This window comes from Epinephelus lanceolatus, chromosome 18 (genome assembly GCF_041903045.1).
Source record: "Epinephelus lanceolatus isolate andai-2023 chromosome 18, ASM4190304v1, whole genome shotgun sequence".
Taxonomy (NCBI): Eukaryota; Metazoa; Chordata; class Actinopteri; order Perciformes; family Serranidae; genus Epinephelus; species Epinephelus lanceolatus.
The window spans coordinates 26,151,163-26,166,934 of NC_135751.1; the positions used below are offsets into that span (position 1 = coordinate 26,151,163).

Sequence of the window (15,772 nt, forward strand, 5' to 3'; positions counted from 1 at the left end):
GATTTGTTAACTGTAATGTTATCCTGTCGGAGAGACTAATAGCCTGCGCTGATTAATTGAATATAATGCATTTAATATGATTGCTGCTGATGAGATGTTTTTGATGTTTTTGAACTGTAGGTCCATTTTTCTGATGAAATTTTCCAATATATATATATATTTTTTCATAGTGTTTTTGATGTACTTGTATTGAATTGTTACTCTGGATTGAATTTGGTGTTTGTTTTTTCTGGTCGATGTTTTTTAAAAACCCCAGATGGTTTTGGATGATTAACCACACCTGTTGCACACGACGTTATAAATAGAGGTGTGTGTTTCCACTTTCTAACATTCAGACCTGACGAAGATCCCTCTGGGATCGAAACGTTGTTTTACTTATTAAAGTTTGTGGCATGGAGTAAGTATGCAGGCTCTACCTCTTTTTCGTCCTTACATTTTCTCCACACTTTTAAACCAATTGCAGAGCTACTGAGCTACTGTTTGCAGCAGTGCCTTAGGCTCTGGTTTGCAGTGTTCAAACAAGACGCGCTAGACTGAAACGGTGGAAGAGACATGGATCAATCTCAACCTGTAAATAACACATTTATTTTATTATCTTTTTATAGCCCTTGAATAGAGAGTCGCGTCATCTCCGTTCACTCTAATGGGCCATTTTTTTCACAGCAATAGCGGATCGCGGAGCCTCTCAGTAGTTCCAAGGCTATTCAAGAGAAGGCTGGGACACGGGGTCAGACATGGGGGGATTGCACATGCGCAGTGTAACTTGAGCTGCGATGTTGGAGGGTGACAGCAGGGGCGCTAGATAAAAAGCGCAGGATCCGCTCAGGCGATCAAGGAGTGGCTTGGTGCGATCTGCTTGGACTTTTGGACGGCAGCTGCCTGAAGTTGTCGGAATTGCATCTCTGTCATTCTCACCCACAATGCAGGCCACCAGTGACAGTCCAATAATAAGCTGTGAAAATGACATGCATGCACATATCCCAGAACCAACAAAATGGAAACCCAGGACTGACTGCAGGCACCTCAGTGACATTAAACAAACATCCCCCTTATTCTGCGGTCTCACGCCATCTACTGAGCCTTTGAGGAAGTGCAGACTAGATTTTACTGCACATGTGCAATCCTCCCATGTTTGACCCCGTGTCTCAGCCTTCTCTTGAATAGTCTTGATTAGAGTGAACGGAGATGATGCGACTCTCTATTCAAGGGCTATAATAATAAGATAATAATAAGATAATAAGATAAATGTGTTACTTACAGGTTGAGATTGATCCATGTCTCTTCCACCGTTTCAGTCTTGTTTGAACACTGCAAACCAGAGCCTAAGGTACTGCTGCAAACAGTGGCTCAGTAGCTCTGGGATTGGTTTAAAAGTGTGGAGAAAATGTAAGGAGCCATACGATTGGCTGAAAGCAAACACACCTGATTAACTGATGAATCTGTCAATTAGAATCATAAATTTGATTGACAGATTTATAAGCCAATGGTGATATTTGTTGACCTGCAACGTCAGGGGAGTCTCAAAATTCACCACAGATTTCTCTCACAAATGTAGAGAGGTTCACAAATGAGAAGCAGTTTGTAAATGCACATTCAGCGATTCGCATGATCTGTGAATTTATATTACAAGTGTGCCTCAAAATAATATTTGTGAAGCAGAGCGTGTGCATTAGTGAGTCCGAAATACAACTGTAAACCAGAGCATGTGCAATCTTGAAAAACCCTGTGTGAGTTCATTCATTATGAGACTGATCTAACCCCATAAATAAATATGTGACATAACCTGCTGGGGCTGTTTTGTTCGTACTGGTACTGTGTCTGGTAAACCGCACCCATGGCCTGGTGATGTCAACTGACTGAACTGATGAATGAAGAAATCACTTCCGGAAGTGATTCAGTTTAGTAGCCTACAGTCACTCAACAGACTCGTTCATGAATGACACAGCACTAAGGGACAAAGACTGATTTTCTCCAAGGTAAGAGCAATATAGTAGGGTCCAGAACCTCAGTTCCGTGACCATTTTCTGGCTAACATGTTTTGATGATTGATTTGACATCTATAGACCTTTTATACAAAATTTAGCTCCCAGGTCCCTCTCAAAAATTCCGAGCTTTTTTGCTAGAGCGCCAAATCCAAGATGGCCGCCAGCAACCATCTTGAAAAATTAACTTTTGAACTCGAGCACCTAGAATCATGTATGAAGACACTTTTTCATATAAGTTGACCATGAGGATTTCAATTCTGACATCAGCTTGACGTTATGACATCATTTTGACCAAGAAATGCAAGATGGCTGCCATCCAGTAGTGTGAAAACTTAACTTTCGAATGTAAAGGTTTTTGTCAATGAAAATTATTTATAAAAGACACCCTCTGAAGTGCATTTTACCTTTAAAACTATATTTGATCATTTATTTTGGTAGATCATGTCAATACCTTTCAAATGATGTATAATACACCAAGGTTTAAACAAAAATGACTTTGTTGACACACAGTAAAAAATATCTTAAGACATGTATTAACCATGTTAGTGTGTGTGTGTGTGTGTGTGTGTGTGTGTGATGCATGAGTTTGACTCCTTCCCGTTTGACCCACTCTAGTCACTCTGTAACTTACTCTGATGGGTAGCTGCGTGTGTCTTATTTTTATTGGCTGAAGCGTGGCAAGCTCTTGTTGAGCTCTATGGTACCGACACTGTCTTGCAACACGTTCCACTGAATATGCAGTGATGTAATTTCGTGGGCATTATCAAAATATTTTTTTATGCATGAGAAATACCAGGTGTGGCGGGTGAGAGTGTGAAAAGGTTAAAATGCGTGTGTGTCATCATCTGTCATTTGCTCACAATAGTTTAAAAACGACCACAAAACTCAGTAAACACCTTGAAATGTTGACATGATTGTGCCTTGAAGTTATTTTTTATTTTATTTTTTTAATTGTGTTTATTGGATTTTCCATTAAATTAGTGACAATAACAACACAGAAAAAAGAAAAGAACAAATAACAAGAGCATCAAAGATTGCAGACCAGAATGTATTTAGTTTAGAGCAGGACCAGAACATGTGAAACAATGTTCCTGGTGCCTGATGACACTTGAGGCATGTTGGGTCAGTACTAGGGTATATCTTGGCAAGTCTGGTCCTTGGTAGATGAAGTCTATGAACAATCTTAAACTGCATTACACCCTGTCTGATACATATATAAGAGTGTATATTTTCTATTGCATATTGCCAATCCACATCCAAGATCCCTCTCCCTAGTTCTTCCTGCCACTGCATAGTGAAAGTCACATCAACCTCGTTTTCCTCAATGATATCTTTAACATTCCTGTATACACACAAAAACACGTAAGTGTCCTTGATAACTCAACAATATGACAGGTCAATGTCAAGGCCATAAAATAAAATAAATGTATTTTGCCAGCTTTTGATAGCGTAAGGCTTTATGAGCATTGTGCTGTGGGTGGATGGGGCGCATTCGACTGTTTTGTAGCTACTGTCTTCCGTCTATGGGCTTTATTCCATTTCAAATCATTTTAGTAACTATCTATAGAAAAAAAGAAAAAACAAGCAAAGAAACAAACAAAAATCATTTTATACACTGGGCCTTCAAAGTGCTCTCTGAAACTAGACCTGGCATGACTTGTGTCCAAAAAATGAAAAAAATCAAAACTTTGTCGTAGAGCTAAACCAAATACATCATTGGAAAGGTCTCAACCTGGAGAGTAACATACAGTATGTCAGTATGATGATTCTACATGGCTCCAGCTTTGAGTCATTCACTGTGACCTCAGTGCATGTTTGAAGGTGTATAACTCAGCAACAAAAGGGGGTACAGACATGGGACCAACTGTTATAGAGAGCTCTTGACCTCAGCTATCATGTGAGTGTAGTCAACAACTGGGGGTGCTGTCAGATATGGGTAAAATATGGATAAAAATAATTTTCATTCTTTTTGAAATTAGATATTTAAAATCTGATTACACAAGTTTTTACCATCCCCTTAAAGTCCACAGTGTACTCTCAATTCAGTATTTACAACTTCCAAAACTAGGAAAAACACTTATATTTTTCAAAAACTACAGTTCCCTGGGACCGCGCCATGCATGTAGTTCTTCTGATTTGCAAAGTAGGGTTCTAAATAGGGTCGTAAAAACATATATCTACTGAATATATCTAATATCTAGTAAAGCCGAACTAGGAATGACACTGCACCTAGATGAACTATGTTAAGAAAAAGCAAGGATGTTGGCTAATTTCAGATATTTTAGATAGTACTAAAAAAACGACCTGTTTTTGGGACGGTAGTTTTTTGCGACTTGTTGTAAAATAGAGTCGTAAAAAGATACATCTACTGAATATATCAAATGTCCAGTAAAGCCGAACTAGGAATGACACTGCACCTAGATGAAATATGTTAAGAAAAAGTAAGGATGATGGTTAATTTCAGATATTTTAGCAAGTTCTCTAGAAACGGCGTTTTTGGGACTCCGGTTGTAGAGTTGTCAAATAATGTCATAAAAAAGTAAATCTACTGAATATGTCAAATATCTAGTACAGCCGAACTATCATTTTTATTATTATTGGTGGGAAATTATAATAATATATAATATAATAATATATTTGCTGTTTTAATATCAAGAACACTTTTGTGTTTTTGTGTGTATACAGGATGTTGTTGAAACATGGAATCCATGTGACCACCACAACAATGGATCCTAACTGACTTTATATTGGCAAAACTATGGGATATGTAGCTGACCGGCCCCTTGACACTCTCTTCCTTCTTTTACACTAGTTATCTGCAGGTTACAATGGCGTGATCTATTTTCCAAGTCTTCATTGCGTGCTTTCAGACTGGCGATATCTTTTTTGATTGCTGCCACCTCTCGCTCAAGAGTGCTGACTATGGTAGATTGTTGGCTAGCAGCCTCTTCCACTTGTTGAAACTGCACATCCAACGCTCCAATTCTGCTGTGAACACTGTCCATACCATTGTCTGCCATCCGGCCCTCCATTTTCTCATTGATTTTAGCGAGGAGTTCATCTTTTAAAGAGACAGTCGCTTGGAGTATTGGCTCTTGTTCCAATGCATTTTTGGCCCCAGCAGAGCTAGTGCTAGCTGAAGGGGTTAGCTTGCTTAGCATGTCTACCACTGCGACCAGACAAAATAGTTCAACAAGAGGCTGAACGAGAGAAAATATATAGCGACCGTGTGTATTAAACACTGCGCCAATTGAAGACTGACAGTTATCTGACTTAAATCCGTGAAGATTCAATTAAAGCGAGGAGCTCCACAAAACACGTCTACATGGTTCGGCTACTGGAAGTTCCTCTCTTGCAGCTACTTTTAGTAGAAACTCTTTGATAGTACAGTTCTGATTCATCCCCTGTATGCCACTTGTACAGTACCAAACAATAGATATACAAAGTTGGCGACTAGCTGGTGAACAAGGTGGAACATTTAGCAGCTAAGGATACGAATATAGTCGGCAAACACCAGACCTAAGTTAACAGGGCCACCAGAAACATAACTCCAAATGAATCCTTAAGTTGCCTCATGTCTGCTGGATATGCAAATAGGCAACTGTTTGCCAAAAGACGTCACCGTATCTGTTTTACAGCTTGTTTCTCTGCCCCCAAGAACCCAAAAAACATGAACTACTTTTTTAAAGAATTAAGTGTGCAATAGGAATAAGTGGGCTAGGAGCCAGGGGCGACATAGCATAGGGAAGTTGGACAGTATTTGGACACAGATTACAGCATGTGCTACTACTAAATACCTGCAAATTGTAAATACAGCTAAATTATGGAGGAGAACTATGGTGCATCCTTGAGTCTGTCCCCAATAATTAACATATTCCTTTTTTCTGTCTTTTTTTTTCACAATGCAGCTGACGAACTTGAACACTCACCCAAGGGTTGGACTGAATCTCAAGTAAGCACCTGGTTAAGTGTGAAGTGTGAGTGAAGGAGCAGTACATAAAAAAACTTCTGAGGATGGATGAAGACTTCAACAGCAAAAAAAAATCTCAAGAAAAGAAAAAGTCCACCAGTGGCAAAACAACTGAGTTGGAGCAGAAATCAGTTGAATGTCTTTCTACAACAACTGAAGGTCCACCAGCAGATGTCTTGAAGGACAGACAAACAGGCCAAAAACAAAGTGTGATGACTTCAAAAGAAGACTGCAGACCACGCCCATTTGATCGAGAAGTGAATAAATTAAAATATGTAAAGCACAGTGTCCTGCCACCCGAATCAGGTGCTTCTAACCTGATATCTCCATGTCATGAGTTTAAGTCTCTTGCTTCAGCTGTTCAACGGGATCCTAAAATACTCAAGGCTAAGGTTGCCAAAGAGGTCCTTAAATTTGCAATAGGCTGTATGAATAACCGAACTAATGGCACAATACACTTTGGTGTGATGGACAGCAAGGAGGATGCAGGATACATGCATGGTGAGATCATTGGTATCCCTGTAAAAGAGAGAGACATTTATGTAGATGCTTTGGACTACATTGAAAGGTGTGTCCCCTTGAATAAGGAACATGTACGCCAGTGTGTGCGGCCACCAAGGTTCATTGAGGTTACAGATCGAGAAAGTACAGAAAAGAAGCATGTGATAGAGTTTGACATTGTGCCTTCAATAGGTATTGTTAAGGGCAAGGTGTATTCGGTTCATCTGCCAAAAATTGGAGAGTCAACCAACAAAGTAGAATTTGAGAAAAAAAAGATTCTGCAGAGACTGGGTTCAAAAACAGAGCCAGTGAACGACAAAGACAAAAAGTTTTTCAAGCAAGTCAACGGTTGGGATGCCCAAAGAGAAGAAGCAGAGAAAGGTCAGCTCTTAAGCGCTCCAGACCTTGGAAGGACACTCAAAATGCTAATGACTGGTGGGAAGAAAGTCATTGAAAAGGACAAATGGTTCATACTCGTCACAAACAAATTCAAACCTGATGACCTCTGCAACATTGACTGGCTGCTTAATATGAATTTATTCTGTGTGTTTGACTTTGACCCAGACTCAAAGATTTCAGGTCTTTGCAGTAAATACCTTCAGCATCACGCTGCAAACATGCATTCTCTGCAGAGCTACAGGATATCTGGTGACAAGAGCATCAAAGAATTCACAAGCAGCTTGCATTTGTTTGACCAAACTAGCTGGATCTTTTGTAATGGCTGTGCTGACTTCAAAGGAAATGAAACTCCATGTGATGAAATGACTTGGATTGAGACAAAAATGACGTGCCTGCAGGAATCTGTGTCTTTGATCTGTAAACAAATCTTACCAAAGGGGACGTTCCAGGTAATTTTTCTTCTCACATCACCAGTTGAGAAACCACTCTTGCACACTTTCAAGAAGTTTTTCACAGACATGGAAGGCCATGAAGACATCATCTGCATCTGTGAATCACAGAAAAACTTCCAAAAGTGGCAAAGCTTTGCAGAGGGGTCATGTGGAACAGAAACTGAAATGAACAATTGCAGTGTTGTTGGGATGAAAATGAGTCACGTTAATGCAACTCTGCAGCAAATACAACCTGTAAAAGCACATGCCAGCAAACACCTGTCAGTCTTTGTGAAAGGGACATGTCTACTAGAAACACAGGCAGAGGAACAGATGTATTCTCTGGAGATTCTTACAGTCTATCATTGCGATGAAACAAGTGAAGAATTCATCAGAGAGAAAAAAGCAAACATTGAAGAGCAGTTCTATCGTGGTGGGAGAGTGACCTGGTTGAATTTCTGGCTTGCTGAACAGAAGCATTTGGGAGAGGTAATTGAAAGAGATGCTTATCATGAGGTTTCCAGTCTTCTCAATGGTGCTTTGAAATGCAATGCAGATCAAACTCCAGTAAAGAGTATAAACATCTACCATCACCCAGGAAGTGGAGGAAGCACTGTTGCAAGACAAGTGCTGTGGAACAACAGGAAAGATCTAAGGTGTGCAGTTGTCAAGCCTTCATACTCAGCTTCTCTTGTTGCGCAACATGTAATTAAACTAAGAGAATATGAAGAAAAAGATCCACAGAAATGTCTTCCTGTGCTGCTCCTCATTGAAGACTCAGACAAAGAATATCTAGATGATCTCAGGAATAAACTGGAGGTTGCCATTAACACTAGAATAATTCAGTTTGTAACTCCGTGTTTTATTTTGTTGAGCTGCAGAAGATCCCTTGATCCAGAGAAGAAATGCAAGGAGTCTCCACTACAGAATGTGTCTGTCACTCATGAGCTGTCTGTTCAAGAGAAAAGAAAATTTGCTGGAAAAGGAGAGGCACTTGAAGAACAATATAAGCCTGAATTCATCCTTACCCTTGTGTTGATGAGTGAAGGATTCAATGAGAGATATGTTCAACAGTTTGTGGAACATTTGCTCCAAGACATTGACCATCACTCTGATGTCACTCGCCTCATTCTCTATGTAGCACTGTTGAACACTTATGTTCAAGACTCTTTCATCCCTCTGTCCCATTGTGAAGCTTTGCTTGCCCTAACTGTTCACTCTGAAAGGTTTCGCCAGCATGAGTTTGAGAAATCTCTCAGTGAACAGGCTAAATTACTGTTCTTGCACCTGAGAGATGACAAGACACACATTAAATCAATCAGAATCATCCACCCACTTGTTGCAGAAGAAATTCTCAAACAGCTTTTGGGGAACAAACAGACCCAAAGCAGTTTGGCAAAGAGTGTCTCTCCCCTGATTGAGCATGTGTGTGAAAAGGAGAAAATCCCAGACAAAGCAATTGAGTTATTAGAGGAAGCATACCAGTGTTTCCTTAAAGATCCATTCTTTGCACAACAACTGGATCGTCTTCAGGCAAAAGACCGGGCAGAGACAGCAGCTAAACAGCTGTCCAACAACCCATACATGCTCAATACAAAAGGGCAGGTTTACAAAAAATGGTGCCAAGCTAAACGCCAAGCTATTGAGGAAGTGAAACATGTCTGGGAACCATTTCATGACCGTGTGAAAAAACTTCACAAGTCAATGAAAGATACCTTGGAACGGATTTCAGAAGACCTCAGCTACTCCCAGACAGACATCGGTGCAGATGAAGAAAATACCCTGAAAATCCTGAAGAGAAGATAAGCCAGCTGCTGACATGGTTGGCAAAAAAATCTGCAGAGTATGGGAAGTACTTCAGTGAAGCTTATTCTACTGCACTGCAGCATGGGCAATCAATCCCAGACAATCTGACTCCTTTCCAAAAACGCATGATCATCTATCATCTTGGTGGAGGTAACATTACAGAGGTGAAACCAAAAAATCTTATAGCACATGGTATGGATGACAATGTACTAAACATTGACAGCAGTTCTTTCATGGTGGGAGTGATCTGGTTGAATTTCTGGCTTGCTAAGCAGAAGTATGTAGAAGAGGTAATTGGAAGAGATGGTTATCATGAGGTTTCCAGTTTTCTCAATACAATGCAGCTCAAACTCAAACTCAAACTCAAACTATAAACATCTACCATCATCCAGGAAGTGGAGGAAGCAAGTGCTGTGGAACAAAAGGAAGGATCTAAGGTGTGCAGTTGTAAAGCCATGCAAAATCATGGATGCAAACAAACTATCTCCAACTGAACAGTGACAAATTAGACATAATCATCATTGACCCCACATCGCACCAAAGCCACCCACAACTTCTGCCTCACCTTCGATAACTGCACTCTGTCTCCCTCACCACATACCTGCAACCTAGGAATCGTCTTCAACAGCCAGTTAAGGTTTGACCACCACATCAATCACATCACCAGGGCTGCCTTCTTCCATCTCAAGAACATCGCCCATCTCCGCCCCTCACTCACCTTCTCTGCCGCAGAAAACCTCATCCATGCATTTATCACATCCAGACTGGAATATTGCAATAGCATCCTCTATGGCTCATCATTCAAACTCCTCAATAGACTTCAATACATCCAGAACTCCGCTGCCTGCCTGCTCACCCACACCCACATCACCCCCATCCTCCAAAACCTACACTGGCTCCCCATCACACATCGCATACAGTTCAAAATGACCTCACATCACTCCTGGACTGTCTCGGCATCACACAACATGTCAACCTCCCAACCCATAACAAAGGTCACATACTGGACTTAATCTGCTGCACTGACATCACTCCCACAAACCTTGCTGTTACCGATCTTTGATTTCACAAGTTGAAGCCTTCCCCACATCAAAACAGGACAGTGCTGCTGTAGCCAAAGCCTTGATGACAGACACTGTTCCCAGATGGGGAATCCCGACCACAATCAGCAGTGACAATGGTATACCATTTGTCAGTGAGGCCATCAGACAGCTTGGTCATTTTCTAGGTATCGACCTGAGACAACATTGTTCCTACCACCCCGCCAGTGGAGGTGCTGTGGAACGAGAAAATGGTACCTTGAAAACTAAGCTGGCAAAATGTTGTGAAGATACAGGTCTCTCATGGACAAAAGCGCTGCCCATTGTTTTGATGTACATGAGAATGAGAAAGCAGGCGAGTACTAACTTCAGTCCCTTTGAGATTCTTTTTGCTGCCCAATCTGGAAATGGGAGGTGCTCCTAACGACACACACCGCGTTGAAGGTTGTTGAAAGGGCTACTTGGATCCACGCCAGCCACTGTTGTAAGGTCCCACCTCCGCCTGAGGGTTCCCCTGAGCAGACGGCGAAGTAAAGCACTCTGCTCCACCCATCACCAGGTCGATGCGGTAATTCTCACCCCTGTTCTGGTGCCTCAACTGTGAGGGAGGAGTGCTGATTGAGCTCTCTGCTCGCACTCCAAGCTCCAGCAGTTGCACATCTTTAGGGCTCCAGACTGTAAGGTGTGAACACCAACTCGCCTGTGTGCACCATGGAAGGGCGACAACGTCCTTGGCATCCATTCAGACACCCAGGCTTGTGTGGCCTGTGTGGCACAACATGCATTCTTGCTTCATTGGCAGTCATCATCGTAATCGAGTCAACATACCAAGCAAACAGTTCCTGGTAGTTTTGATGACAGAGTTTATAGATGCAATTGGCATTCCTAGAAGTGTGCCTAATGAACATAAAGCACGTGATCAAATTGCTGGGGGACGGACTTCTGTCATCCCTTTAATTGGCACTATAATTGAAACTAGCAAGAACACTGACTGGATCAATTACATCTACTACAACCAACAGTGTTTCATCAACTTCACCTATGCGGCAGTTGAAGGCCTAGCTGAACAGTTATCTGCCACCTCCCTCATGGCATGGCAGAACAGAATGGCTCTTGACATGCTCCTGGCTGAAAAGAGAGGTGTCTGTGTCATGTTTGGTGATTCCTGGTGCACTTTCATTCCCAACAACACTGCTCCAGACTACATAGTCACCCGTGCCCTGGAGGGACTGGGATCTCTCCGTAATGAACTGTCTGAAAACTCTGGTATTGACACAAGTTTGTTTGGATGGTTTGACTCTGTTTTTGGCACATGGAAAACTTTGATTAGGCTATATCTCTTTTCACAGGTGTGATTGTTGCTCTGACCATGCTGAGTATTTGTGGTTGTTATTGTCATTCCTTGCATTAGGGGACTGGTAATTAGAGCAATTGACAGATCAGTTTGTAAACAAATGACGAACCTTGCAGATCTTGAATCTTATGCTTTGTTAAAATTTGACAACTTCGACACACCCGACCTCCCTACTCCTGAATGGCTTCCACAACCACCTCACTATGATCTCGACTCTGACACTGATAACATTGATGATGGTTCTGTGTAAATACATGTCTCTATCCTCCCAGCTTGCTCCTCAAATAGGAATGTCTGTGTTCCGCAAAAACAGCATTTTGCTTTTCACATTTCACGTTCATGATGACCTAGTTTGAATCCTTCAGGAATTTAGGTTTGATGTTGGTGTTATGTTGTACATACTTGAGTGATCAATAAATGATCAAAAGGGAGGAGTGTAATGGAAAATTACTATATAACTGTATAACCCATCACTTGTATTAACTTTGCTCAAACAAATGCCTTCTGTAAGTTGCTCACTGATCGAACTCTGCCATGACTGTTTCCCATGTAAAGCATTAAAAGATTGAAAGACATCTCTGGTGTTTCAGAAATCGTTATTTCAGATTCACACGCTCATAAAGCGCATATATTTTTGGAAACCACAATGCTTAAAAAACAATACTGATATCATCGAGGGCGCAAGAAGACACAGAGGGGAGACGTGGCATTGGTATGTCACCTACGTGGAGTCAAGACATCCCAGAAGAAGACAATATCAGAGCCGTTATGGAACAGCAATTGATCAGAAACAAACGACAGTTGAGTGGGCAGAATGATTGGAAACCCGGGGGGGGGTTGATGCTGGTAACCTAACTGATAATTTCAGGCAACAAAATAGTTGTTATTCCTTCATCCAGTGGATAAAAACTAGAATGTATGGCCCCAAATTACCACTGTTTTGGCCATTCAGAGTCCTCCAGCAAATTGGCATTCCTTATTCCAACTTGAGGTAAAAGATTGTCTGTGCTTAGATCCAGTTGTTTGTTTAGTTCAGTATTTTGCAAATAATCCATACATATATGATGCTACACGGAAATATTGCAAGGTTTCCCATCATATGTGGTATAATGCTAGTAGAAATATATAATCATACAGCAGAGCAATCAAAAGTATATTTGTCATGTTTAGACTGGTTCTTTGATCACATGCTTCCACAAACCATCCCTTTCAACTCAGATACTGTAGAGCCAACTGAGGTCCCTATACACAGAAGCATTTCACACCACGTTTGTTTATGTTCAAATGGCGCAGGTCAGTTTATGGGGATGTCATATCGCCCAAACCCTATTGCCAGTTTATTCAAATTCAAACCAACTTCTGACCCCACTAAGATCACTTTTAGAAATGGAGAGATGATCACAGTTAATACATTTCTTAATGCACCTGCATATAAAGGCATACCACCTGTTAGTAATTTTTATTGGTTTTGTAGCAATAACGCATTCCTTTTCTTGCCTCCAAGATGGTCTGGTTGCTGTTATTTTGTTAATCTTACCCTTACTTATCTGGCACTACACTCTATAACTCTGACCCAAAATACCAAGCATGATCACATTCATAAAAGGGAAATAGCACAGTTTACTAATCTTGAATCTTACCACTGGCGCATTTCCTTAGGTGAAAAATGGGGTATTGGCCTGCTTCCGAGGTATGGTGTCACATTCCTGGCTTATCACGTAGATAACATTACGTATTCAATGTCTGCTTTTGCAAATGAAACAATTAAAGGTTTTCAGTACTGCAAATGATAAGTCGCACAGATTAACTCTTTTAAACATGAGATGGCTCTTGATTATGTTTTGGCAAAAACTGGAGGTTTATGCATGACAAACTTAACAGGAGAGGCATGTGTGACAATCATTCTGGATAATTCAGATAACATTACCAATGTGATCACTACACTTGACAAAATTCGCACTGCATTTGGTCCCTCTGAATCAGCAGGTTTTAGTTTCAACAAATGGTTAAATAACCACTTTAGCACCTGGGGTGCTCTGATCATTCATGTCCTGATCCCTGTTCTGATTGTTTTTGGTGTATGTTTTTGTACCTGTGCACTTACTTGTATGCAAGCCCTCATGTACAGATGGATAGGTAGAATAGTTGGAGGAGAAAAAACATTGTATGTTAAATACCTCTTGAGCAAACCACTGATAATGAACAGAATGTCTACTTAATGTCAAAATGGGCCCCTGGAATTCCTTTCATTGATTCAGAGAATGAAATGGTATAATTATATTTTTTAGTTTGTGTTCTGTGTTTTAGTGTTTAATGTTTATGTTGTATAGTTTTGACAAATCTTAAACGAACAATTGTGAATTCAATTTGCATATTTTGTGTATGGCAATTCTTCACACCGTGAGGTCATGACCTTACAGTTCCTGGCGGGAAGTTTCCTGTTTTGATAAACCTTTTATTAGGGGGGCAATCTCCTTTTCGAGTGCAGCTGGTAGGTGCAATCAGGATTCAATGCTTTGGTTTGGTATAAAGGTCTGTAGATCCTGAAGGTTGTCAGAGAACACTTGCATCTTCTCTCCATGCTGTATGCATTAAAGAAACTTGATTCCTTACACCGAGTCCGTCACTTCTTCAGAGAGGAGAATTTCCGTCACATTTGTCACGATGCTGAAGTGTGTTTTGGGATGGACTGAAAACGGAGTGGTGTACCTTAAAGGCCCTCGGAAAAAGAAGTTCAATATCTTGCCTCTTCATGTTCCTTCAGTGCCTCATAGTAATGAAAACATCACAGTCTACCTGGGGTTCACATTCAGAGGCCCTGTTGCCTACAACATCACTGTGAGGAGGTAGTTTGTCTTTCAACAATGAGCCTGTCACGTGTGGCTGTACGTCATCTTGCTGAAACATGGGCCTAGTACCACCTCATAACAACGAGCAAGAACAAATGACAAAGAGATCAATGCAAAAACACACAGGCCTTCTTATGACAGTTTGTCAAGTAGGCGATATTTGTAAGAGATGAAACCAAAAAATCTTATAGCACATAGTATGGTATGATTGTTACTTTGTTAATAAGATAGTTAGGTATGTATATTTTGCATTTTCTATTCTTGCATGTATATGTGAGTGTACTAAAAAATATAGCATTAGTGTCATAGAAATTACTAACCAGTTTTTTGTATATGATCATGGACTATGACATGACTGACTCTGGATCCCCAGAATAATCTTAAATAGGACCTTCAATTTCCTGTTTAGATTTATCTATCTGTCTTTGTGTATCCAGATTTATCAAGTATCCTGTGTTTTTTTTTTTTTGTTGGTTTGTTTGATTTATTTATTTTTTAATCAGAATGTTTGTAGATCTGTGATCTGATTGAACTGGAACTGGCTCACATTTTGTGTGATCCTGAAGAAACAGAACTAGACTTCTACTGGATAGAAAAAAAAGCTCACAAGATGAACTTTGTTTCCAAGTGTGTACATCTGGGCTTCTAGTAGATCATTGACAGCTTACTCACTCTTGTACATTTTCCTGGATTCAGTGTAAATAGAAATGGAATTAAATGCAACTGTTTTCATGGGAATTGTATCATTGTTATAACAATAAATATATTAAGAGCTAAACAGTAACATAATGTACAGTCAGAGAAGAATGTGTATACATAATGATGTGCAACAGAAAAATGTGTAATTTAATGGTTGTATGTTCAAATATACTTTACACAATGGACAGGACAGTGTGTGAAATAAAGACAGAGAGAGAGTGGGGGAAGACACGCAGCAAAGGGCTGCAGGCCGGAATCGAGCCTGCAGCCGCCGCATCGAGGCAGTGCCTCTGTACATGGGGCGCCGGCACTATCCACTATGCTACCGACGCCCCATGCTTTTGTTTTGATACTAACATGAAAAAATATTTGAATCTGTAAACAGTGGTGTTTGTAAATATATGCAAAACTTTTCACTGAATATAATTAACTCTTTTCTATTTCAATGTCAGTGTTATGTTGTAACTTCTTGAACAATCTACATCGACCTTTTAAGTTCAATTGATAGTAATGGTCGTTAGGATGAAGATATGAATTTATAGCAATTGGCAGACTTTATAAGGCAGACATGTTAGGCCTGTACTCTAAAAATAAACACAAATTAAAACTTCACATCAAGCTTTTTAATAAATAATATTAACACTGTCTAAATAACCTGGATATTTTACCTACTAGATATGTTGGAGCTAAACCATGTAGCTTTAAAAATGTTCGAATATATTATAAAAACACATAAAA

General features: G+C 40.3%; 1 protein-coding gene across 1 annotated transcript; it reads left to right on the top strand.

Moving 5' to 3' along the window:
• The first annotated feature begins 1,893 nt into the window (after positions 1-1,893).
• On the top strand, positions 1,894-12,061 carry LOC117250877 (sterile alpha motif domain-containing protein 9-like). Its single transcript, XM_078161610.1, has 2 exons — positions 1,894-1,976; positions 5,894-12,061. Exon 2 carries the CDS (start codon positions 6,000-6,002, stop codon positions 9,090-9,092), a length of 3,093 nt encoding a protein of 1,030 aa, XP_078017736.1. The 5' UTR covers positions 1,894-1,976; positions 5,894-5,999; the 3' UTR covers positions 9,093-12,061.
• The last annotated feature ends 3,711 nt before the right edge of the window (positions 12,062-15,772 follow it).

Coding starts and splice junctions, on each gene's coding strand:
- LOC117250877 (XM_078161610.1), top strand. CDS start 6,000: ATGGATGAAGACTTCAACAGCAAAAAAAAATCTCAAGAAAAGAAAAAG.